This window comes from Brassica napus, chromosome C7, assembly GCF_020379485.1.
Source record: "Brassica napus cultivar Da-Ae chromosome C7, Da-Ae, whole genome shotgun sequence".
NCBI classification, from domain to species: domain Eukaryota; kingdom Viridiplantae; phylum Streptophyta; class Magnoliopsida; order Brassicales; family Brassicaceae; genus Brassica; species Brassica napus.
The window spans coordinates 36595042-36620714 of record NC_063450.1 but is presented as its reverse complement, the minus strand read 5'-3'; the positions used below and the strand labels follow the sequence as shown (position 1 = coordinate 36620714).

The 25673-nt window shown below is 35.9% G+C and overlaps 4 protein-coding genes across 5 annotated transcripts; 2 read left to right on the top strand and 2 right to left on the bottom strand.

Moving 5' to 3' along the window:
* Nucleotides 1–838: 838 nt before the first annotated feature.
* Nucleotides 839–6796, bottom strand: LOC106439293 (NADH dehydrogenase [ubiquinone] 1 beta subcomplex subunit 7). Of its 2 annotated transcripts, XR_007326585.1 has the most exons (3): nt 6360–6796; nt 1064–5166; nt 839–967 (listed from the first exon to the last, which is right to left on the bottom strand). XR_007326585.1 is itself a non-coding variant. In XM_013880700.3 (2 exons), exon 1 carries the CDS (start codon nt 6697–6699, stop codon nt 6391–6393), a length of 309 nt encoding a protein of 102 aa, XP_013736154.1. In that variant the 5' UTR covers nt 6700–6785; the 3' UTR covers nt 4960–5166; nt 6360–6390. The 2 variants fall into 2 exon arrangements, 1 of the variants encoding a protein (XP_013736154.1); XM_013880700.3 differs by lacking the exon at nt 839–967 and having other exon boundaries at nt 4960–5166; nt 6360–6785.
* Nucleotides 6797–9850: 3054 nt separating this feature from the next.
* On the top strand, nt 9851–10471 carry LOC106442202. The gene has a single exon (XM_013883916.1). It carries the CDS (start codon nt 9851–9853, stop codon nt 10469–10471), a length of 621 nt encoding a protein of 206 aa, XP_013739370.1.
* Nucleotides 10472–10789: 318 nt separating this feature from the next.
* LOC106439292 (protein NRT1/ PTR FAMILY 8.3) lies at nt 10790–13483 on the bottom strand. Its single transcript, XM_013880699.3, has 5 exons — nt 13291–13483; nt 12798–12897; nt 12494–12711; nt 11842–12398; nt 10790–11749 (listed from the first exon to the last, which is right to left on the bottom strand). The coding sequence occupies exons 1-5, from the start codon at nt 13342–13344 to the stop codon at nt 10921–10923; spliced, it is 1758 nt and encodes a 585-aa protein (XP_013736153.1). The 5' UTR covers nt 13345–13483; the 3' UTR covers nt 10790–10920.
* Nucleotides 13484–17959: 4476 nt separating this feature from the next.
* Nucleotides 17960–20655, top strand: LOC106439291 (transmembrane 9 superfamily member 3). Its single transcript, XM_013880696.3, has 7 exons — nt 17960–18214; nt 18348–18388; nt 18523–19108; nt 19177–19314; nt 19401–19557; nt 19640–20124; nt 20203–20655. The coding sequence occupies exons 1-7, from the start codon at nt 18063–18065 to the stop codon at nt 20420–20422; spliced, it is 1779 nt and encodes a 592-aa protein (XP_013736150.3). The 5' UTR covers nt 17960–18062; the 3' UTR covers nt 20423–20655.
* Nucleotides 20656–25673: the final 5018 nt, after the last annotated feature.

Below are 25673 nucleotides of genomic sequence, written 5' to 3'. Positions count from 1 at the left end.
TTTTGATTGTTTATATTTATGTATAATTGTAAAATTAGATAGTTTGTATATGATTAAATGTGATAAACTTATAGTATTAGATAAATAAACTTAGGTATTACTTTGAAAATTAGTTATATTATAATATATTTTAAAATTTCGCCCAATATATGAAAAAAATTGTCAAACATTGTGGACCTCGTTCATTTGTAATGGCCAAGCCCAAAATGTTTTTTTTCAATGTTTTTTTCGGAAAAAAAACAGAAAGTAGGTTACCGTCGGTTGTTTCGTTCCACTGACTTCCTTTTTTACATTGAACTCTTTCTTTGTCTTGTCTCTTTCTCTTCACCGGATCCTTTGCTCCGCGATCTTATTTATTATACGCTTTAGAAATATGGCTAGTATTGTATAATTAATCAGATAGCTATTGCTATATACCATCGCTTTTGACCTCAAGGTTAGACATGATGAGCAAACTAAACCCGAAAAAAAAACATGCATGTCTCAGATTAGTAACGAATCAACTAAAACGCTTCGGCTTTTGGTTTATTATGCTGACTGATTTTAACTCAGTTTAGTTTACCCGTATCTATTTCCAGGACAGGGTCTGAATTACTGATAGATATATATTTTCTTAGAAAAAGAAGAATGTAAGAAGAAACCGACAACAAAAGCAAACATCAATTGTGTCATAATGGAAGGAGATCATGCTTATCTATGGATTATTGCAGTTGATCGTATCTGACTAATAAGATGGTTAGTATACAATACTAAACTAATTGTTTTACATTCTCAAACCAATTCTGATTTCTTTCTGTGCAAAATATTAACAGGACCTTCATAAAGTGATACATTAAGATCGTTTGTTTTTTAAATATAGTAAAAATTGAAATTGTTTGTTAGGCGAGATCGAAATCGTTATAAACATTGCAGCTCGTTGAACTCGGTACATGTGAGTTCTTTTGCAAGTAGCATAGATTTTGTTACCCTTCAATCAAAACACGCATCATATTAGATAATAGCAAGAAAATATTAGATGAAGAAAGTGCAGAGAATGTAACAAACTTTTAGAAACATAAGATACCAATTGGTTGGCTAAAACAATCTTGAAGGTACTTCCTCCAAACGATGTGTGTTACTTCCATGAACGTAAACATTTAACTTGAACCTGCCATGAGTTTTTAAAAGGTCTGAGTTTTGTGAGGAGTAAAAGCTGTAATCTTAAACATGTGTTTAGGTTTTCTGCTTAGAATGATTTTCCTTTTACTCAATAGATATGAGATGTATATAGTTGGCATCGGAAAGTGTAGGGTAAATGAGAAATTATAACAAAATCTTTAGTTAGTTATGATATGATTTGAATGCATTCAAAAGAGAATATATGTTTTCAGTAATTTAATATACGTTCCTTTTAAAGAATATATGCGATTTTAAAGATTACCCACACATCTTCATAACGTTTTTGTTATGGTTATTCCGTAGCAATAGGAGTATATTTTGGAATGTTATTGAGTTAACTAAGAAATAATAATTATATATAGTATATTTGTTTTTAGAGATTATCCATACTTGATTTGCAAGTTTTGTCAATTTAATAATAAAATTGTGTTAATTGATTGATATCGTTTTTGTTTTTTATTTTTGAGTAGAAATAGGAATATTTTTAGAATGTTATTAAAGAAAAAAAAATTAGTATTGATTAATTTAAATATTTTCACCGTGAATATATAATGATATGCACTATATTATTTTAGGTATTAACTAACCGAATTAAGTGTATAGAACCAAATAAATTATTTTATACATATTTGATGAACCATACGATTGTTCATACAAAGGAACATGAGAATTGAGAACAAAACTTATATGAGAAACATGTTGTTGATAATGTTACGATCATAATATGACAAACAAATAGACCAATGAACACAACTTTGTTTTTAATGTAATCAAATGAATTTGTATCTATCTAATATACTGGTTTTGATTCTGCAGATCAAGATTAGAATATTATTATCCCAATGGAAATTGATGGTTTAGTCATGTTATGAAAATGTATGTATAAATGTATTTATTGATGGTTTTGATTAAGTAGACCAAGAGACACCGAGGTCTTATCACGATTGCATTAATTGTTTTAGTAACACATAAGTAGATAGTGCAAAGTTATGGTTTTTAACGAATTTATGGTCTAGGAATGTAAAACGATTTGGTTAACGAATTTATAGTCTAGGAATTAAAACGATTTGGTTAGCGATTAATGTAAAACGACCGTGTTTTACAGTAACTAGGGGCGGTTCCCCGCGCAAGCGCGGGGTCGGGGACATAGGTTTTTTGAGTGAATAGTTGTGGTATTCAGGATGCAATGCGAAGCTTGATTTATAAAACTTGACATGTACCGGTTATGACTCTCTTGGTGCTTGCTCGTGTGAATTTATGACCGCAAACCTTAAATGTATGATTATTGAGAATGAGTTGGAGTGATTGAGTGCGCGTGACCGTTTCACCGTAGCGCATGTTGAGTTCAAGCGTTGTGGGATTAACAATACTTGAACTTCTGTGTGAGTACTAAAATTTTATAAAATGTTATGTTGGTTTGTTTCAATTTTTCCTTCAATTGAATTCTTTTTGTGAGAAATGGCATTGGCGGAGCTTCTACTGATACCATTGTAAATAAGTATTTAGCATTACATAGATCAATATATCCAAATTAGATGCATTTATGTGCTAATACTACTCATTTACTTAGACCACGTATAAGGATCAAGAAATTTTATACAGCTTCAGAATCTTTCCGTTTATATATTGATTCCATGAAGGGAATCCTAAATCGTAGTACGTATTTAGTTGTGACTCCAACTAAAATGTGCGTTTGGAACCATTATTTTTACTAAACCATTTGCATAGTTTTATTTTAATCTAGTCACATTTGTAACTGACCCCACCAGTGATTTTTTAAAGTTACATATGTATTTGTATGCATGGGATAAACGAAGGGCACGTAAATGGACAGCAAATATGATAATACTCGCCAACGTTCCCCAAAATTTGAAAACCGTAAATGAATGGCTTTTTAACGTAGAGCCCAAACCTTCTCAAGAGCTAGTGTTGCTGCTTCCGTTTTGGTGAGTTTAGACATCTCTGTATCAAAGACCACAAACGTTTGCATTGTCTTTGCCATCTTCAACGGCAAGCTCTACACGGAACCTGCATAAAGTAGCATTAAGGTGTTATGATCATTTACAATCTTGAGTTTACTTTTGGACATGGGCGAGTCTTTCTATTTCTTACTTTTGGACATGGACATATGTGAAACACATGAGGTGCCATATTTGTCCAGCTTCTTGCTGCAACCGGTGCAAGAGACATAAGTCCAACCATTCTGTTGGAGGACGCCGACAATCCTAGCTTTGTAGAGGAAATCAGCTTCCTGGCTCTTTATAGCAAAAATAGACGTAGCATTAGAAGAATAAATTTAGTAACACATTGAGAATGTGATTTTACAAAAATGAAATTAAATAGCTATACTAACCTGGGCGTTGGAGTTGGACAGGTAGGTATGAAGATCACCAATTGTCACAAGTTCTTTCTTTCTAATACCTCGCATGGGTTTCTACCCGTGTAAAAACCTCTCCTGCTGCACCTCCCAAGCTAGTTGGTGAACAATTGTGTAACAAAAAGCATTATAGAAGATAACTACATAATAAGGGGTAAATGATAAAGGAAGCATTTAAATTTTTTTTTTTTCCAAAGCTCCCTAGACGGACCTCTCTGTGAATGCTTCAATGGCGGGGATGGTGGTGTCAAAGTAGAACTTGGTGCCCGGAGTGGAGTTCAGATATATATAGTTACCTTGAAAAGAGCAAGTATGTTTTAGTTTAGGTTACAAATGAGTGATACGTATTGAAATGACTATACCTTTGAGCAGCAGATTTAGCATAAATATATATTCTAGACAAAGTTACATCAGCTGCGTTCAAATGTCACAAACAGACATAAGGGTTTTTGGTAATTATAATTTTACACTCTAGATCAAGAAACTCCTAGGTAAATCATTAATCTAAGAGAGTAGATGTACATGCCTGTTCATCTTTTCATCTAGGAAGAGTATGGTGCTACCCATGAACTCGCCATTCTTATTGATATTGCGGGAGTCCCAAAAGCATAAGAGACGGCTGACAACAACCGACAAAGGCGGAGATCGTAGAAAGTAGCGTGGGGACCGGCTGATTGAGCACCAAAAACAGCAAAGGAAGACATTTTCACGTCTGTAGTATAAGCCACTGCGGATGACGAAAGCAGGGATGTGAGTTGCGATGTTTAATCCCGGTCTCGAGGATCGACTTTATATAGAGAGGGCTATGGCTGATGTTTTGAAACAGGGGAGTCATTAAGGGTATCATAAGGAAGATGGAAGGGGTGTAGAAAATTAAGACTGCCATAAATACCCATTAACGTATCTTAAAGTAAGGGGGGAGGGCGGAGACACAACCATCTCGTCGAAAGGAAAAATGGTTTTGGAAACCGTAGATCAGAGCGGACAATGCCTTGAGCGTTTTTTTAATGGGCTAAGGATTACCATCGTAAATCAAACTTATGGCCCAGAAACAACCTCATGCGATTTCTTAAGTTAATAAGTACATAGTGGGTCCCACATATAATAAGAAGCATCTGAGGTTGGGCCGGAATGGAGCAAGTTTGGGCTGGAACTTGAAATTGATTTGTGACCCAGCCCGTAATAACATGGCAGATTGATTGGTGGAGAATATTTTTGCATATGTGGCACCCCTTATAAGCTCCAAAAATAGCTCCTTTTATATAGTAGTGATGGCATAGAATAGTAATTTTTGAGGAAAACTCAGGGTCAAGTACTAAATGTACTCCTGTTTTAATAGTTTAGATTGGCTGAATAAATTTAACTCGATGAAATTGTTTATATTGTATATAATATGTTCAATTTTCTCTCTCAAAGATTAAAGATAGAAAACCAACAAAAAGATGAGTGTTTGCATCTTATTTTTTTCTTTTCTGTGAAACAGTTTCACAAAGTTAAACAAGAGGAAGAAAAAAAACGAAAAGAGATATAATCTTTGAACATCTGAGAATGTAGCAACAAATTTTTCATCACCAACAAGAAGAAAATACTGAAAAGCAGAGCCCCACCTTCTTCACAGTTCCAGAGATTCCCTGTCCAAATATTTCAGAGTATGAATTAGGACACAGAAGAAGAATGAGCAAAAGAGTCGGGTGAAACAAAATCATTGACATGCTAGAGAATCTTAGACCAAACATTTAGTACGGGTGTCTGTCTATAGAGCAGAGAAACACCCGTTACTGTCAAATCATAGTGGCAAGGACAATGAACATTGTAGTACTCAATGGCAAGTGAGAAAGTATAAATAAAGAGAATATTAATGTAGCTGTTGTGACACTGACTGACATATGTATATAAAATCCACCAAATCAAGGAGTGTGTGTATCTTCTTTGCAGAATCTTTAAACCAGAAGATGTTCAGACACAGACCTAAATCTGTAGTGAGTGCTGTAATTTCACATTTCTTCTTACATATTGACGGTAGCCACGAAATCTAAGACACAGTTTACAAGTTCATACATTGACAAAGCATAAGAGTTTGTAAACCTAGATGTTAGAGAACATAAATGTTCAGAGGAATGGATCTACTGAACATATGCTATATGTTTGTATATATATAATCCACCAAATAAAGGAGTGTATCTTCTTGCAGAATCGTTAAAGTAGAAGAGGTTCAGAGTTGAGACAGAGGTAAATGCGTTCTGTGAAGGATTCAACAAGTAACACGAAATGACTGTAGCCATAGTATCTCTATGACACAATTAACAAGCTCAAACAATGACCAAGCATAAGACTTTCAAACCGAACATATAGTCTAGCAAATTGAGCTGAGTCCTGTTAATAAGCGAAATCCCTATTCCGGCTTTAGTAAAAAAGTACCTAAAGGTTTCAGGAGTGTTATCTTCTTGCAGAATCTTTAAAGCAGAAGAACAGAGCTAAGTGTGTAGTGTACAAAGCGTCATAAGGATTTATAAATAACAACACCAAAGTAACTGTAGCCAAGATCTGAGAAACAACTTACAAGCTCACTCACTACTGAGTAGTACTTTAAGCTAAAATTGAGATGGCTTACAAAGAACAATCAAATGCAAAGAAGAAGACATTTCCAGATATTTCTCAAGCATGACTGATACAAAAAATTCTTTCCTCAAAACTGAATCCAATATTAGTCTTTTTTTTTTTTTTTTTTTTTTTGACATCAAATCCAATATTAGTCAAATGTTCAAATCTAACACCAAACAATCTCATTCAAATCACCCAGCCAATTAAAGAACCGGAGACTAACCGGAAACCTGGAAGATCGAATCGAGGAGGGGCTAAGCATTAGCGGTCTTAGGGATCAGAGGAACACCGTTCCCTTGTTTCTTATCCTGTTTAGCCTTGGCTTCTTCCTCGCGGATCTTCTGCATCGCGAGCATCCTCTCCATGACGAGCTCGTACTCGCACTTCTCGTACACGTGGCGCTCGTCCTCGCACTTCCACGGGAGGAAGAACTCAGCCTGGCGACATTTGTTGAGCGGGATCAGGAGATGAGCGCACTGATCTCTGTATCCGAGGGGTACTTTGGCTGCGACCATCTCTTCCTGCGTTGCGATCATCTTCTTCGATGAACCTGGAACCTCCATTTTCGTCTCGCGATCCCCTCTCTACCCAAACCTCTCCTTTTTTTCCTCTTTGGCGACTCCGATTTGCTTGACCCGGACATAGTCAGGTTTTTTGTTCCGGGTCATATTGCGCCCATTATAAATGGGCTCAATTGATATATTAAGCCCAAATTTTAATTCAAATGGTCTTTTGATTTCTTTTCTCGACAACATTTTAAATTATACAAAAGATGAACCGTTACCGATGGCGGATTCTGAGAAGTGAGAACTGCAGGCTAAGTCATATCCACCTTGTTATTCTTTGCACGAGAACTGGTCTTTACACAGCCAAACAAAATCATAAACTTTTAGTTTGATTTATTTTAGCATTCAAATGTTAAATAGTTAATTTTAATCTTTTTTTACTAAATTGTTTTAGATATACAAAACTCATTGTTAAATCGATTTAGCATTTAATTTTTCACTTATCTAAAACGATTTAGTTAGAAAAGATTAAAATTAATTATTTAAAAGGTTGAAAGTGAAAATGTCTCAAGTGAAACTTCACATTTTTATCTTCAAAAAAAAAAGAAACTTCGCATTTTTGTTTCTTTTTAAATTTCAGTATCTTTGGTGGTTTTCTCAAACAAGATATTTTCAGTTTTTTTCAAATATATTTCATATAACATGCATAACTTATAATGCAGAGAACAATGGTTAAAAGAAGGAGATAAGAACACGTCCTTTTTCCATAATTGCGTCAAAAGCAGGAAGATCAGGAACAAAATTCTTATGCTTAAAAATGACCTTGGAGAGGAACTGTTCTCGGAAGGAGCAAAAGAGGACCTACCAGCGGAGTACTTTCGTGAACTTTTCATGAGTACAAATCCGTACGAGATGGAAGCGCTTTTTGATGGCTTTGAAAGCAGAGTTACACCTGCGATGAATGAAAAGCTCACAAGACCGGTAACGCTGGAGGAGATTAAACAAGCGGCCTTCCATATCAAAGCAAGTAGCGCGCCAGGGGAGGATGGGTTGACGGGGGCTTTCTACCAGAAATTCTGGCACATAGTTGGCCCAAGCATAACAAGAGATCCAGAATTTCTTTAGTTTTGCTGTTATTCCAGAGGGGTGGAATCACACCCAACTTTGCTTACTCCCCAAGGTACCAAATCCCTCAGTGATGAAGGACATGCGACCAATCAGCTTATGTTCTGTTCAATACAAAATCATCTCTAAGATTTTGTGTCAACGCCTCAAGCCAATACTTCCAGAGTTGGTTTCAGACACTCAAAGTGCCTTCGTATCAGAACGCCTCATCTCCGACATCATCATTGTTGCACATGAAATGGTGCATGGGCTCCATACGAATGAGTCGATAGGCAAACAGTTTATGGCGATCAAAACTGATATGTCAAAGGCATACGATCGCGTTGAATGGTCCTTCTTGGAGACATTACTTGAAAATATGGGCTTTGATCACAAGTGGGTACGATGGGTTATGAGCTGCGTTACAACAGTCTCATACACGATTCTATCGAATGGCCAGACACATGGACTCATTAAACCAGAGTGTGGCATCAGACAAGGCGATCCACTATCACCCTTCTTGTTCATCTTATGTGCTGAGGCCTTGGCTCACGTGCTGAATATGGCTAAGAAGAATTGGAAACTTCAGGGGATCAAGCTGAACAAAAATGGACCTGCAGTTCACCATCTCTTATTTGCCGACGATAGTTTACTGATGTGCAGAGCTGATACAGAAGAAAGCTTGACGCTCATGTAATTCTTAAAGCAATACGGCGACGCGTCTGGTCAGGAAATCAATAAAATGAAGTCCTCTGTTATCTTTGGCGGGAAGGTTCCTGCAGAAGGGAAAGCTGAGATCAAGCGGATTCTGGAAATAGATAAAGAAGGTGGAGATGGAACGTATCTAGGTTTACCGGAGTGCTTCCATGGCTTCAAACAGGAGCTGTTAAACTTTATCCGAGAAAGACTACAAGGCAGATTTCAGGGCTGGTTCCTTAAAGCCTTATCACAAGGTTGCAAGGAAATTTTGCTAAAATCGATTGCGTTAGCACTTCCAGTGTATGCCATGTCTGTTTTCAAACTCACAAAGGATCTTTGTGATAAACTCACCAGTGCCATGGTCGCATTTTGGTGGAGTAATGGATCTAATAAAAAGAAGATAGCATGGGTAGCTTGGCAACGCCTTTGTAAACATAAAGAAGAAGGTGGCATGGGCTTTCACGACATCAGTAGTTTCAGCCAGGCGTTGTTGGCGAAACAAGCATGGCGCATACTGCAAAGACCTGATTCGTTGGTAGCTAGGGTCCTCAAGAGTAAGTATTGGAGAAATGGATCCTTTATGGAATGTGGGGAAGGTACGTGACCTTCGTATGCATTGAGAAGCATACTTCATGGCAGAGAGTTACTAGCTAAAGGCATGGTCAAGAGAATAGGAAATGGGAACTCAACAAGAGTTTGGACGGAAAACTGGCTTCAAAATCCTATTCCAAGAGCACCAATGTATAGGCAGGACAGCGTTGTGGATCTAACTCTGTGTGTCGCAGACCTTCTTATTCCCAATACGGGTCTATGGGACACTCAGAAGATTAATGAGCTTTTTACTGAAGAAGACGCAGCTTCAATACTAAACATCAAACCGATGATCCACAAGGAGGATAGACTATGCTGGGGTTTCACTCGAGAAGGCTCTTACTCGTCACAGAGTGGTTACAAACTTATTGATACCCTATAGAATCTGCAAGTACCTGGGAATGGTTCACTTCCCCCTATTGAGAAGAGTCTATGGAAAAATATTTGGAAATTGCAAACAACACCAAAGATTCGGCATTTCATCTGGCGTGCTTTGGCAGGTGCTCTGGCTGTAGCGGAACAATTACGTTACCGAGGCATTCCAGTAGAGCGAGCTTGTAAAGCTTGTGGAGCAGAACAGGAGACAATATGTCATACCTTATTCAATTGTCCAACGGCTAGAGATACATGGTCTGATGCAGGGTTGCCTCTCCCGGAGAGAGGGCTTTCTCAAAACTCTGTTTTCCTCAACATGCACCATCTAGTAGCTTGCACCAAAAGTAAAGACTGCCATACTCAACTCCGATAGAGTATCCTCTGGGTGCTTTGGCATATATGGAAAGCTTGCAATGCTCTGGTTTTTGAAAAAATAAGAATGGACCCTGCTACTATTATGAGGAAAGCTGAGGAAGAATCCAACATTTGGTTTGAGCTGAACTACCCTGACGCTAGCCCCACAGCTCCTACACAACCGTCTCGAGCTATCAAACCATCTTGGAAGGCACCAGCTGATGACATTTTAAAATGTAACATTGCTGCCTCCTGGTCTGAATCTTCTCGCAAGAGTGGAGCCGCTTGGTTCGTAAGGGATAGCAGAGGAAAAGTTTTAGTGCATGGCAGGAGATCATATTCCTTTGTGCAGACCAGAGAACAAGAAGAGCTCTTAGCAATCTTTTGGGAAATCGAGAGCATGAAATCCATGCGTAAGGGTCAGGTCATCTTTGAATCCTCTTGCGAGCGCGCAAGAGCATGTTTCCTAAGCCCAAATTCATGCCATGGAGCCGTGGAACTTGTGGGGAAAATCTGTGATATGGTACAATGGTTTCAATTTTGGTCTTTGGATCACGTTCTGGAAGCTAGGAATGTGTTAGCACAGAGAATAGCCAATAGTGTAATCTCTGAACGCAGATATCAGTCCTACATAGCTTTTGGTGGCCCTAACTGGTTGAAAGATCTAATTGCGTATGAAGCAAGGAACGCTACTCCTTCTCCTTAAATGGGAACACCCCTGTCTCACCTTCACCTCTGAAGCGAGTGGTTTGCTATGGTGTTTTGTCTTTTTAGACAATTTGTCTTTTTAGACAACCATTTTATACTTTATTTGTTTGCACCTGCCTACTGGTATGGTTATTGTTCTTCCCTCGGTGTGAAATTTTGTTTCAAGTGTTTGCCGTGATGGCTCAATAATATCCAGCGTTATAAAAAAAAAAACTTATAATCTTGTATACATATACTAATTTAACACTACACAATTTAGAGAGTTATTGACTTATTGGTTAGAAGATTGTAATTGATTTAACACTGCAAAAGCAAATGTGAGAGACTGTTTGGAACTGAAAGAAACGAGTACACAAACAGTTGTTCTTTTAAACAGACACAATTTACACAAGAAAAGAAACATACTTATTGTATGTAATGGAAGGAGGGAGAGAGAGAGCAACCACATTATAACTTGGACGCCTTCTTCTGCTTATACCTAGCCGCAGAGAAGAAGTAAACAGCCATGTTCACAAGGCTAAGACCAGCCAAAAGCCAGAAGTAGTAATCAAGATGACCCGAGTTCAGATTATCTGATATCCAACCTTCTCCACCGTTCCTCGTCGTAAAGTAAGTCACCAGCGTGAGGATCAACGAACTCAAGTAGTTCCCAAGCGCATTGGTCAAAAGAGCCAACGCACTGCACAAGCTTCTCATTGCATCTGGAGACTGATCATAGAAAAACTCCAGCTGCCCAATGAAGTAGAACACTTCCGCTGCACCGAGGATGAAGTACTGTGGGATCTGCCATAACACAGATATAGGAACAGGAGCTCCAGACTCAACCAACCCGAGCTCGTTGGCTAAATGGAGCCTGATGATTTCAACAACGGCTGCAGCTGCCATACAGAGAACAGAGACAAACAAACCGACCCCCATTCTTTGTATCTCAGTGAATCCTTTGTCTACTCCAGTAAACCGTCTAGCTAAAGGGACGATGAATCTGTCGTAGAGAGGAACCCAGATGATGACACTTGCTGTGTCAAACGTCCCGAGCGCTGCAGGAGGAAGCTGGAACGATCCTATTTTGCAGTCCATGGCTCGGCCTTGTTGAACAAACATCGTGGACATTTGTGCGTATACAGCTGAGAAGATGATCCCTGAAGCCCAGATAGGGAACATTCGTATCAGAATCTTGAGTTCTTCGACTTGAGTAACAGTACATAGTCTCCACGAGTTGGAAAAGTCTCCGGCTTTGGATTCTTCTTCTGAGATCACAGCAGCTTTGTCAAGATACCTGCATCAGTATAGACCCCGCATGTTAAACAAAGCAAAGCTATATATATTTTATTTTTTTGTTCATTCCAATAAAGAAGATGAAACTCTTACTGGCAATCATCGGTATGTTCGATTTTTCGACTTCCAGCAATAGCAGAGTTCTTGTCCTGCGTTTCATACAGAAGCATTGCGTCTTCAGGGACTTTGAGAGTGGATTTACGGAACGAGGCGACCACCACTTGAGAGATTCGAGTGATAGGGCTGCCTCCAGGCTTCTGAAACCTGTAAAGAGGTGTGCCAAAGAAGAAACTTGCGATGGCGAGTCCCATGAACACTGTTGGTATACCAAAACCTAAACCCCAGCCGCGGTTCTCTTGGATCCAGACAAGAAGACTAGAAGAGACTAGCGCTCCAATGTTGATGGAGAAGTAGAACCAGTTGAAGAAGGAAGCTTTCTTAACTCGTTCGCGCGAGTCCGTGTCATCGAACTGGTCTGCACCGAAGGATGAGACGCATGGTTTGATGCCTCCAGTGCCGAGGGCGATGAGGTAAAGCCCGCCAAAGAACATTGCGTACTGAGCTGGTGTTGCTGATGGACAGAAACCGCCAATGCATTCAGCTGGTTTCAATGCTGGAACTGACGCTGAGAGAGTTAGCGCAGACATGCCCTATACAAAAAACAGAGCAAAGAAAACCAAAACTCAAACTTCAAATCAATTGGGTGATAAGAGACAACCAACTAAACCAATCAAAAGGTGCTTACGATGAAGTAAATGCCGGAGAAACAAGCGATGGTCCAGTATCTGCCCCAGTAAGCATCGGCCAAGACAGCACCAATGAGAGGGGTGAGATAACAAGTCCCCTGCCATGTGGTGACGTTTCTAGCAGCTGAAACGTTTCCTTGGTGGAGTTTAGTGGTGAGGTAAGTGATCAGATTCCCAGCGATACCATAGTAAGCTAGCCTCTCGCAGCATTCATTGCCTACACATTAAAAAAATATCATTTTCAAAAGGTTAGACACAAAGAAGGATAAGTTTTGTAAGAATTGAAATGAAACAAAAATGTACCTAAAATGAAAGGACAAGCTTTCCAGTTGCCTGTCTTCTCCTTCAACGGTGGGTTTCCATGAAGGTCCACTGAACCATCTTGAGCATACAGTTTTGGTTCCTGGTTATATAAAATTCAAGATTACATCTTTTAGCTAAAGACCATTGCAGTAAACAATAATACTGTGTTAATGGAATCAAGCTTCAAAATAGCTTTAGCTCAAATATAATCTGATCTGTACTTGCAAAGTTCAAACATCTGAATCATCATCATAATCAACCTCAAGGGTTATCAGAGATTCAAAAACAGATACATGGAAGATGATAAACAGTAATTACCCAGAAAATCTCTCAACAAACCCAGAAAGAAACATGCATAAGATCACCAAACTCAATCTCAAGTCAAGATTTTGGAGAAATTAAAACCCTGAGAGAGAGCGAAAAAATCACAATCCAGACAACCTAAATTCAAGCGATTAGAAACAACCCCTGAGAGCGAAAGTGATGATCAAACCTGTGAGATTAAACCTTCTTCGATGAGAGGTGATTCTTCTTCAATGGAGCCCATCCTTCTCGCTTCGATTTAAGATTCCATCTTTACTCTTTATTTATTTGGAAGACGTGACGTGACGTGATTGTTTTCTATTTTAATTTTCCCAACGACTTTTTTTTTTAATTTATTGTGAGAAAAATTAAATAAAACGGATAATATAATAAGCGAACTAATATAATAAGCAAAGTACAACGACAATCTGATCTTTTTCGATAGCGATTTCTCTGCTTGTTGACGACGTAAAGATAAGACTTGTGGATCGCCTTGTCCATTTTTTCAACTTGTATTACTCTAACCAAGAAACGATATATGTTTATTTGTTGCTCTGTTTTCAAGTTTTTATTTTTTTATTTTTTTCAACTTGTATTACCCTAACCAAGAAACGATATATGTATGTATTTTATTTGTTGCTCTGTTTTCAAGTTTTTTTTAGTTGCTAATGGTTTTGGCGGAAAATATAATTTTACGGTTTAGACGAAAAAAATGTAATTTTGTGATTTTGACAGAAAAATCGTTTTTCAGTTTTGGCGGGAGAATACGATTTTGCGGTTTTGTAAGAAACATGTAGTTTGTGGTTTTGGTGAAAATATGGTTTTGTAGTTTTTGGTCAAAATACAATTTTACAGTTTTAGTGGAAAATATGATTTTGATGAAAAAATATGAACTTGTATTTTTGGTCCGAAAGTTTGATTTTATGGTTCTAACGGAAAATAGTGATTTATATCATGATTATTTGTTTGTTTAAAATTTGTATTTAAATCTTTTATTTAGAAATGAGTTAAATTTGCATTTATTATTTTGAATATGTTTATCTCCATCTAGATACACCAATTAAACTCATTTTAATAAATCACCCAAATGCATCTCATTTTAGACTAAAATTTTAAATTCATTTGGATGATGTTCATTTTAATACAGAACCAACATCAATTTTCGTCGACACCCAACAAACCACACGGATGCAAACATGCCCAACTCAAGAATATAACATGCAGTTGTAGACCAGTCCAGTCACATAAGACTCCGTAGAAACCCGATCCAACACCTTATCCTCTTACGGACCGCATCAAAATATTAGTAGTATTTTTAGATATTCTTCCCTCATCAAGCATCTCCTAGTAAGCTGCATGAACACTCGTATGGTAAATATTTCAAGTCTTAGAGCCACTATGAGGATGAACATGTTTCATGTAACCAAGGAAATATCATAAGCTGTTAAGCAAGGAAATATTATTAATATAAGCAATTTATAATTTCTAACAGAGAAGAAAATATGAATAAGCAGTTAGGCAATTAGAATAACTTATTAAAAAGGCAATTAGAATAACCTAACTCAAAGAATATACTGACTAGGCCTTGGCATTTGGGGTCTCAATCGGATTTCGGTTTTGTCCAATCGGGTCTCGGTTTTTTGGGTTTATCAAATTCAGCTCCATTAAGGTTATATGAAACTTCGGTTCGAGACTAGTTCGAGTTCTATCAAGTTCAGATCGGGGTTAGTAAATCTTCAAAGAACCGGTACAACCCGATGTAATTTCGGGTTTGGGTCTCAGTCGATTATTCGGTTTAAAATTACATGATTTGTACCTACTGTGTAACCAAAACATAAGTAAAATTGGTTATTCGGTTTTAAAATACCTTATTTGTACCTATTTTGTAACCAAAACATAAGTAACATCGATTAAAAATTAAGAAATGAACATCAAACATGATCATTCAAAATCAAATGAAAGGTAAACCTAGTTATTGATAGAAAGAAAATCAAATAAATGAAAACAAAAAACAAAACCAAGTTTTCATGAAATGAGAAACATCTATACTATTAAAGCAGAATCTTTCTTAGGATTATGCCCATGATTTTTCAATTAATTACAAAAATTGCTATTATCTTTCTGAAAAATTTAAATGGTTTTCGGCCATATTAATTGCACCAGTCTGAAACAAGTATTTAAAAACGAATTTACGAGCCCATTACGGCAGTAAAAAAATCTGGGATTTTCAAGCTCTTTTCGGCTTTATTAGAAACCCAATAAGATTATAATCATTTTTACGTATACTTCAAAGATCTATACTAAAATCGATTTATGACATAAATGTTATTTACATTGTATTAGCAATTTAGTCATGCCAAAAATCTGAATATAATCTTTTATTATTACTTTCCATTTCTTTTTTTTTAAGACCGTCGAATAAGTTGGATTACTTGTGGGTGGGTTTCACGAATTTATAGACCGAAGCTCATTTAAATACTTGATCTTTATTGACAAAAAAAATTGGAAACCCCATTTTAAAAATAGAAAAACATAAAAATGGATTCAAGTTTTTGTTTGTATTTCTTTTAATCACCTTTTAAAATATGCTACGAAAAGGATATTTGGGATTTAATAGTTTACAATAAACTAAAAATATTAATACAAGGAACTCTTTTTTAAAAAAAATAACTATTCGAATTACTTTGTATGACTATAAAACATCAACACTATTAAAAAAAATAGTTATCAAATAACACATAAGGTTACAATTAACAAATATTTAATTTTCAAAAGAAACAAATCCCGTGCTTTTAAAATACGAGTCATTATATATATTATTATATTTATATCTCAATACATATCATCCTAAATATATAAATAACTACTACACATATAAAAAACAATTATAAAAATATAAATATTATAAATATAATATGTTATAAAATAATATATTTAAGAAAGAGATAATCCCGCGTTTTCAAAGCGCGAGTCAAAATCTAGTTATTCAATAAAAACAAAATCAAAATATAAAAACTTCAAGTTTCAACCGCCACCTTCAACTATCAACCTTCATGTATTAGATAATTATTTTAGATGTTCAATAATATCTTAGTGTATTTGGATAAATATTAAATTAAGATCTTGTTTGGTACAAGTTTTTTTTGAGATTTTGAATATTTCGGGTTTTATCGGATAACCATTTAGTTTCGGGTTAGAATTGGATAATACCAATAACCCGAAATATCATAAAAAATATATTTGATATTTATGTCGGATTCGGATCGGTTCAAATTTATTTTTATCGGATCGGATTTCCGGATTCCGTTTATTTGACCAACAGTATGACTGATGGGTCACAAACAAAAGAAAACAAATAAAGTGATGGCAGGCCTTTAATAAAAGCTATTTATGTTTGGGTCTTAAACTTATTTTAAACCAAATAGGCTCGTTACTATTTACCTTTTCGTTTAACTTACCAGATGAATGTTCTATTAATTTAATAGTAAAATATATCAACATGCAATAGTTTTTAATAACTTTGAGGTCTTTGGCAAGGTCAAGATCCGACCGACTAAGAAACATGTTTATCGACGCCATATAGATTTGGCTGTTCGCAATGAAAATTAAATATCTACATCAGTTAACTATACAAGTGAATAAAATCTGAGATGGTAGATTTTGAACTGGAAGTTTTTAGTATTTTTCCAAAAAGAAAAAGATAAAAATAGCAATAAATCAAGTTTTTGTTTCCAAACTAGCACTCAAGGTCAAAAGTCACAAAAATAGCACTTAATGTTTTATCAAAAGTCACAAACTTAAGGTTTAGAGTTAAAGGATGAGGTTGAGGATTTAGGGTTTAGGGTTTAAAGTTTAGGGTTTAGGGTTTAGATTTTAGGGTTTAGGGTTTAGAGTTTAGGGTTTAGGGTTTATGGTTTAGGGTTTAGGGTTTAGAGTTTAGGGTTTAGGGTTTAGAGTTGAGAAATGAGATTTTGGGGATAAGATTTCAAATTTTGAAAAATAAAATAATTAAAATTTTCAAAGTATAAACTTAGAAAGGTGCTATTTTGGTCATTTTAGTTTTTGAGTGCTATTTTTGTGATATAAACTTAGAAATGTGCTATTTTGGAGATTTGCCCTTTTCCAAACTAGCTTTACCATTCAACAAAGTTCGTGTAATTAACATGCAGTATTCAAAAGTATAATTGCTTTATTGGCGCTTTAATAAACTACGGAGCTACAAAGTTAATTTTTTTTAAAAAAAATTACATTATGCGAAACGTTATGTAGAATGGTTTAGCAGAAAACAAGTTCCTCTAAAACGTAAGAGTTACTTTGGACGACATTGTCCCTTTGGCATCAAGTGTTTACTTTCAGACAATAAATGTTGATTTCATACCCAAAAATGTATTTTGTTGCCATTTAACTACGAAAGAATGGAAACCAATCTACCAATAGAAAAATATTATAGTTAGAAAGATAATATAGTGACATTGCAACGAAAATCTGACTAAATAAATTTTATTGCTTCAGATTATCTACCATTTTTCTATCTGTCTTTCACAAGTTTTTTTTTTCCACAAAGCGTTGAAAAACTAATTCATTGATATATTTAGTTAAAAGAAAAATTAAACGAATTTATAATTTTATAAAAAACACCAAGGAATACAAAATATACTAGGATAAATCAAATAATTTATAAAATCTAGTTTTTTTATCAATAAAAATCTAGTTTAGTAAATTAAATATTTTAATGTATAATAAAGTGTCGTAAGAAATTGAATTTATTAGCTACATATTTTATTTGTTTGCACTATCTTTTTTACGTACAAAATATAAAATTATATTGTAGATCTAATTCGGTAAAAAGTTTTAAAAAAAAAATTCAGATAAGTCATTTGGTCGGCCTTTTCCCATTTACATTTTCCCAAAACATAAAAGCAAACTCAGATCTCACGATTCTCTTCACCTCACAGAAACACCATGAGCACACCGACGACTCTGCTCCTCTTCCTCGGAGCTCTCCTCTTCTCCGCCGCCGGAATCGTCAGATCCGATGCCTCCGATCACCGTTACAAGGAAGGCGACTCTGTCCCTCTCTACGCCAACAAGGTCGGCCCATTTCACAATCCCAGGTAACAACGATTCTCAATTTTAGTGCTAGATCTGAGATTCTATTTGAATAAATGCATTGATCGTTAGCTATACATGCGATAGTATTCCAATTTCGTCTATCTATTAATCAATAATGCTTGATGATGTTTATAGTGAGACGTATCGGTACTTCGATCTCCCCTTCTGTGTTCCAGGTACGATTATTAGACTAACCGGTGGTTATTAGAATTGTAAATGTCGGTTTAGCTGTCGGTTTAATTAAATTCGAGATCTTAGAAGCTCTATGTTGTGCAAGATTCAGATTTGTTGTTCATTGTTGGTTTTACAGAGGGAGTGAAAGATAAGAAGGAAGCTCTCGGTGAGGTATTGAACGGTGACCGCCTTGTTAGCGCTCCATACAAGCTCAACTTCAGAGACGAGAAAGACTCTGAGACGTACTGCAAAAAGAAGCTCAGCAGAGAAGAAGTCGAGCAGTTCCGAAGAGCTGTTGAGAAAGACTATTACTTTCAGATGTACTACGATGATCTGCCTATCTGGGGATTCATTGGGAAGGTTGAGAAAGAGGGCAAATCTGATCCGACGGAGTTCAAGTACTTCCTTTACAAGCACATCCAGTTTGAGATTCTGTACAACAACGACCGGGTGATTGAAATCAATGCTAGGATGGATCCTCATTCGCTTGTGGATGTTACTGAGGACAAGGAAGTTGATGCGGAGTTTATGTATACTGTGAAGTGGAAGGAGACTGAGACTCCTTTCGAGAAGAGGATGGATAAGTACGCCATGTCTTCTTCTCTTCCGCATCACTTGGAGATTCACTGGTTCTCGATTATCAATTCGTGTGTTACTGTCCTTCTTTTGACTGGTTTCCTTGCGACGATCTTGATGCGGGTCCTCAAGAATGATTTCATGAAGTAAGTTTTTAAAATGCTACTCTTTCATGAACTCAAAGATTATAGACTTTTTGTCCCGTTCCTTGAAGGTATGCTCAAGATGAGGAAGCTGCTGATGATCAAGAGGAAACTGGATGGAAGTACATTCATGGAGATGTGTTCCGGTTCCCAAAGCACAAATCTCTCTTTGCTGCATCTCTCGGCAGCGGGACTCAGCTGTTCACTCTGTAAGTCCCTTTTCAGTTCCTGACATGCTTTTCTTGCGCATGTCTTTATTGCCAAACACTAACTAACTTCCTTCATATGTCATCAGGACCATATTCATCTTCATTCTTTCACTTGTTGGAGTGTTCTATCCATACAACCGAGGAGCACTCTTCACAGCTTTGGTCGTTATCTACGCTCTCACCTCTGGAATCGCCGGATACACCGCCTCCTCTTTCTACTGTCAACTCGAAGGAAAGAACTGGGTAAGTAAACAAACACCAAACCCATTTCCCTCAAATATTTCTTTTAAACAGAAAATAATAAAGCCTCTCGCTTTTCTCTCAGGTGAGGAACTTGTTGCTCACTGGAGGTCTCTTCTGTGGCCCGCTCTTCCTCACTTTCTGCTTCCTAAACACCGTGGCAATCGCCTACAGCGCAACCGCAGCTCTTCCCTTTGGAACCATTGTTGTGATCGTCCTCATTTGGACACTAGTGACTTCTCCTTTACTTGTATTGGGTGGTATCGCCGGTAAAAACAGCAAAGCGGAGTTCCAAGCTCCAGTCCGCACCACTAAGTATCCCAGGGAGATCCCGCCACTCCCGTGGTACAGGAGTGCTATACCTCAGATGGCCATGGCTGGTTTCCTTCCTTTCAGTGCCATCTACATCGAGCTATATTACATCTTTGCCAGTGTTTGGGGTCACAGGATCTACACCATTTACAGTATCCTCTTCATCGTCTTCATCATCCTCTTGATCGTTACCGCCTTTATAACCGTTGCCCTTACTTATTTCCAGCTCGCCGCTGAAGATCACGAATGGTGGTGGAGGTAAGATCACGTTGCACTTGCGTTACATAATTGCAGAGATTTTGAATCTATTATAATTATGTTAAATCTTTGTTGCAGATCATTCTTGTGTGGTGGATCGACTGGTTTATTCATCTACGCGTACTGCTTATACTATTACTACGCGAGATCAGACATGTCTGGTTTCATGCAAACCTCTTTCTTCTTCGGTTACATGGCTTGTATTTGTTACGGTTTCTTCCTCATGCTCGGAACAGTTGGCTTCCGTGCAGCTCTCCTCTTCGTCCGCCACATTTACAGGTCGATTAAATGCGAGTAGAAACGTTGCTGCCAACCACACTCCCTTAAAAAGCGTCGCGTATGATTTTTGGTAGAACAAAGAAGATGAAACCATGAAAAAGAGATCTGTTATGTAGGTAACTATGAAAGCTTGTGTGTTGTTTAGGCGAGTCTCTCTTTGTTATGCTATACTATAGTGTCTTCTCTTTCTCTTTTTGGTTAATTAATTAACTACATTGTATCTTTTTCTTATATATATATTTTAATTACCGAGTTTCCTTCTATTCATTTTTCATTTGCTTGGATCTAAAACCAACTAGTTTCTCCAGCCCTACAAGATAAAATAACGATGTGAAGTTCTGAATCTGAACAGTGGTTGTAGCGACCTAAATGTTATTTTGACAAAGAGTATTCTATTAAAAAGGAAGGGAATATATTATGGGCCTGTTTGTTTCTCCATCTGGATGGACCATCCGGATGAAGATGAGAGTTTTGTTTGTTTAGTCACTAAAAGTGTAACTCATTCAGATGGATCATCCGGATGACTTTTGAAAATTTAGACTTAATTTTAAAGTTCATTCAGCTGAACCAATTTGGATCATTTGAATGGAGATGGTTCATTCAAAATTGTATAATGTCTATTATACTCCTAATGTAATTCACAAATTACAAACCTAAACATAATATCATTTTTGTCACAAATGAAAACTGACAAAACTACAAAAACACTTTTTACCGTGCTAAAAACTACTTTTTCACGCCAAAACCCCTAAACGCGTTTTCCCGCTAAAATTGCGAAAAAATGTTTTCACGTCAAAATTGCAAAAACGTGTTTTTCCGCAAAAAACCGAAAACATGTTTTCATGCCAAAATCACAAAAAAATGTTTTCATGCCAACACCCCAAAATACATTTTTCCGTCAAAACACAAAAAAACACGTTTTCCCGCCAAAGTCGCAAATCATGTTTTCCCGCCAAAATTGCAAAACCGTGTTTTCCCGCCAAAACCAAAAAACGTATTTTCTCGCCAAAACCGAAATTTGTATTTTCCCGCCAAAACCGAAAAATCTCGTTTTCCCGCGAAAACCGTAAAATGTGTTCCCACCAAAAACGTGTTTTCCCGCCGAAACCGCAAAACGCATTTTCCCGCCAAAACCGCAAAAACGCGTTTTCCCGCCAAAAACGCAAAAATGCATTTTCCCGCCAAAACCGCAAAAACGCGTTTTTCTGCCAAACCGCAAAAATTTGTTTTCCTCCAAAAACGCAAAAAATGCGTTTTCCCGCCAAAAACGTGTTTTCCCGACAAAACCGCAAAAAACGCGTTTTCCCGCCAAAATCGCAAAAATGCGTTTTCCCGCCAAAATCGCAAAAACGTGGTTCCCTCCAAAACCGCAAAAACGTGTTTTCTCGCCAAAAACGTGTTTTCCCGCCAAAACCGCAAAAACTTGTTTCCTCGCCAAAACCAAGAATTTGTATTTTCCCGCCAAAACCGGAAAATATCATTTTCCCGCCAGAACCGAAAAATCTTGTTTTCCGCCAAAACATAAAAAATGTGTTTTCTCGCTAAAACCGAAAAAACTTGTTTTCCTGCCCAAACCGCAAAAAAAAAACTCGTTAATTTTGAAATAATTCTAATGTAAATATATTAAACTAAATAATTAAATGTAATATAGTTAAAATTAATATTAAACATATGATTAAATCAACACAAGGATATTTTGGTAATTTCTTTACTAAACTCATTTGAATGAAAATAAAAATAAAGAAACAAACATAAGATTCATTTAAATGATTCATCTAGATGAACTATGTGGATGGACAAACAAACAATCACAAAAATCTGAATGGATCATTTGAATAGGTCATACAAATGAATCATTTAGATGAAGATGACAAATGGTGAAACAAACAGCCCCTATATAGCCATGATTTGATAGATCGCGGTGACGGGAGATCAAATATATGTAGGTTGACAGAGAAGCCTTGCACAGACACTTTGCTTTCAGGAATCTCTCGGCCTCTTCGACCACTTTGGCCTTTAAGCTGGTTTTCATTTTAATTTATTATTTTGTAGCTAGGTATCAAATCAAAATCTGCTATGTGATCAGTTACCACTTTTATTATTTATCAATGTACGTGTACATAACATAAAATTGTCATTGAAATATATGAATACATAGATCAATTGAGAAAACAACGTGAATATGCTTCTTCTTTTGTGTTAATCAAAATGTTAAGGACCAGAGATGACGAGATTTCATTACATCCTTAAGTATTTTACATTAGACCAGATCATTTAACTCACAAATAATATATTGAAATGCAACAAAACAAAAACATTGTTCTGCTAAAGCATGAAAACTCTTTTAATTTCTTATATTGTGCACTTTATAGATGTCATAGCCGTACCAAGTGGCATCCGATTTTTTATCTATTCTATTAAAACAGCAACATGTCCAATATGTCCAATTGATAAATGTTTGGTCTAATTATTTACAATCCATGGTTTTAAATAATTAACTGCCAGTATTTAAAATATATATATCTATAACTAGACATGGTATTTTATAACCTCCCCCTTCCCTTTACTTCCTATAAATTCGGGATGCATTACTTTGAGTAGGAAAAAAATTCACGTAGACATTAACTATAATCTAAGCAAAGAAACGATATTGGACTACAATCATTGACAACAAGCAATTTATCTATTAGATGCTTTGATTTTCCCATGCCTGATACTTAGGATTGGGCAAAAAAACATAACTGAACCGAGTCAAACCGAACCAACCGAACCGAAACCGATTCGAACCGAACCAAAGTCTATTTTAAACCATTTGCTTGAAGATTTTCCCAACCCGAATGGTTCGGTTCGGTTTTAAACTGAACCGAACCAAGAAACCGATGTGTTTTCGTAATTATTTATATTAAAAATATTAGTAATACCAATACACTTAAATTCTAATACTAAACCACACATTTTCCTTTTTTATTCATTAACATATATTCTTCTAACCTAATATGTAATCATCAAAATATTTGATTTAAAATATTTCATTCATTGCAGGCTTTTTAATTTTAATGATATAAGATACATTACTAATGAAGTTGTTGTTTTTACTTTAGTTAACTTTCATTTGTTTAATTCTTATATATACTTTTTTGTGACTTCTTAAAGGTTTTTCTTTCAGTTTTATATTGAATTTAGTTCACATAGTTTATGTTTACATTATTTATGTTGTAAAACATAATTTCTCTTAGAAAAATTAAACTAAGAAGAATCTAATTAAACCGATAAAAAAAACAAACCGAAACGAATACAAACCGAACCGAATACAAACCAGACCGAATATAAACCGAACCAAACTAACTATGGTTTACTTCAGTTGGAAAAATACTAGAACCGAACTAACCAAACCGAACAGAACTCGAACCGAACCGAGAAAATAACTGAAGTGCCCACCCCTACTGATACCATTCTCTATATATATTATCAATAACAACTAATAGCATTTATATTCATAGTATCAATAACTATGTTTACAAATAAATAAATAATTATACCAAATTTAAATAACTATGTTTTATATTTATGGATAAAAATATTCGAGTAATTTGGTTGATAAATAGTATTTTTACTATATTTAGTTACTTAGAAATTAAATATAATTAATATTTGTGGGTATATAATTTATTTAAAAATTTGGATACGGTCTGCGGTTTGGTTCCGGTTCAATTTCAATTTTTTGGTTCCAGAGATATAAGATTTACTTGGTTATTTATAACTTTGGTTTGCATTTGGTTTTGGTTCTTTGGTTCAGGATAAATGTGTCCAAACCTATACAATATCTTATATAGAAATTATAGGTGAGCGTTTGAGTTTCCATTTGGTTTCGGTTAAGGTCTATTCAGGTTTTGGGTTTTCAAGGTTAAATATTTCAGTTCCATTTGAGTATTTTTTTAATTTTGGTTCGGGTTCGAATAACCCGTTTAAATTATTTTAAAAATCTTTAAATTCATATATACTTTAAATTTCATAAATCTAAAAGCAAAATAATATCTATTCTATTAAAATAGGATCATACCTGTTGATAAATGTTATCTCCAACTATTTATTCACTTTATTTAAAGAGCCACTTATTATTCTCTTATATGTGTCTAATTTTATTTAAAAACTAATCACCACATTATTATAAAAACTGCCTTACATACTACTTATTATTAATATACATTTTTGTAACCTTTACTTTAACTCTTAAACTTTCGAAACCCACCTCTACGGTTACAAAGATGTATTTAAGTGGAAAAATTAATGATGATCGACAAAATTTGTCGTATAACATGTAATCATATTAGCTCACTCAAATAATAGTCCTCTTATTAATTCTTCTATGAATACATGTACCACTTACATATATTTGAAAAATTTACTCTCTATGACACATTTTCACTTTCAAATTACACATTGAGACATTTCTCTCATGTCACACACTTTTTCTACGTGTAATGTCTTCCATATCTTCAACTAACTATAACAAACCATAAGCTACTTTCCACACAAACAAATAAAAATTAAAAGAAAAAACAATTAAAAAAAAATCACTACCTCCATAAATCCAAATGTTCAGTCTCTCTCCTGTCTCAATTTTATTTTTCCCAAACTCATTTCATTTGACTTGATCTCTCAGTTTATTGATCGTATAAAAAATCCGAGACCACCACCATGTTCCTCTCGACGAAACGAAGCCCTAGCTTCTGACCACGTTTCAAACAGAGCTCGCCATGAGAAACTTCACCTTTTGAATATAATTTTGACTCGATCTTTCAGTTCGTTGATTGTATCAAAATTCTGAGACCATCACCATATTCCTCTCAACGAGACGAAGCCGTAGTCGCCGGCCACGCCTCAAACGGAGCTTAGACGCACCTGTAATCACCATAACAATCACCTGATCGCCACCGGAATCACTAATATCTCTGGTAAGTTGCAACCGCCATAGTCCATCACATGTTGATACTGAACAAGCTATTTACAGATCCAAAGATCGGTAGGTATATAAAACATTTAGCTTTGTAAGATTTGGTTTGGTGGACACCATCAACATGTAGGATTTTGAAAATGTGTCGGTGTTCGTGCGTAGTTATCCACAACATATATATCCACAATGTGTTTTTAGTGTAATTTTCTATTGTGATTTGTATATAAGAGATTTTCTCTGTTTTTTTATCCATCCATGTCCATATCTTTTTTTGTTCATGTATTTTTTTTACATGTCCACAATTGTTCATCCACAT

What these genes read in the sequence shown, in the direction of transcription:
- LOC106439293 (XM_013880700.3), bottom strand. Translation starts at nt 6,699, where the DNA reads ATGGAGGTTCCAGGTTCATCGAAGAAGATGATCGCAACGCAGGAAGAG.
- LOC106442202 (XM_013883916.1), top strand. Translation starts at nt 9,851, where the DNA reads ATGGACCCTGCTACTATTATGAGGAAAGCTGAGGAAGAATCCAACATT.
- LOC106439292 (XM_013880699.3), bottom strand. Translation starts at nt 13,344, where the DNA reads ATGGGCTCCATTGAAGAAGAATCACCTCTCATCGAAGAAGGTTTAATC. An exon ending in AAGAAGGTTTAATCTCACAG is followed by an intron (nt 12,898 to 13,290) that starts GTTTGATCATCA and finishes TTATATAACCAG; the next exon opens with GAACCAAAACTGTATGCTCA. An exon ending in TCTCCGGCATTTACTTCATC is followed by an intron (nt 12,399 to 12,493) that starts GTAAGCACCTTT and finishes TTTTTTGTATAG; the next exon opens with GGCATGTCTGCGCTAACTCT.
- LOC106439291 (XM_013880696.3), top strand. Translation starts at nt 18,063, where the DNA reads ATGAGCACACCGACGACTCTGCTCCTCTTCCTCGGAGCTCTCCTCTTC. An exon ending in GGGACTCAGCTGTTCACTCT is followed by an intron (nt 19,315 to 19,400) that starts GTAAGTCCCTTT and finishes ATATGTCATCAG; the next exon opens with GACCATATTCATCTTCATTC. An exon ending in GATCACGAATGGTGGTGGAG is followed by an intron (nt 20,125 to 20,202) that starts GTAAGATCACGT and finishes TCTTTGTTGCAG; the next exon opens with ATCATTCTTGTGTGGTGGAT.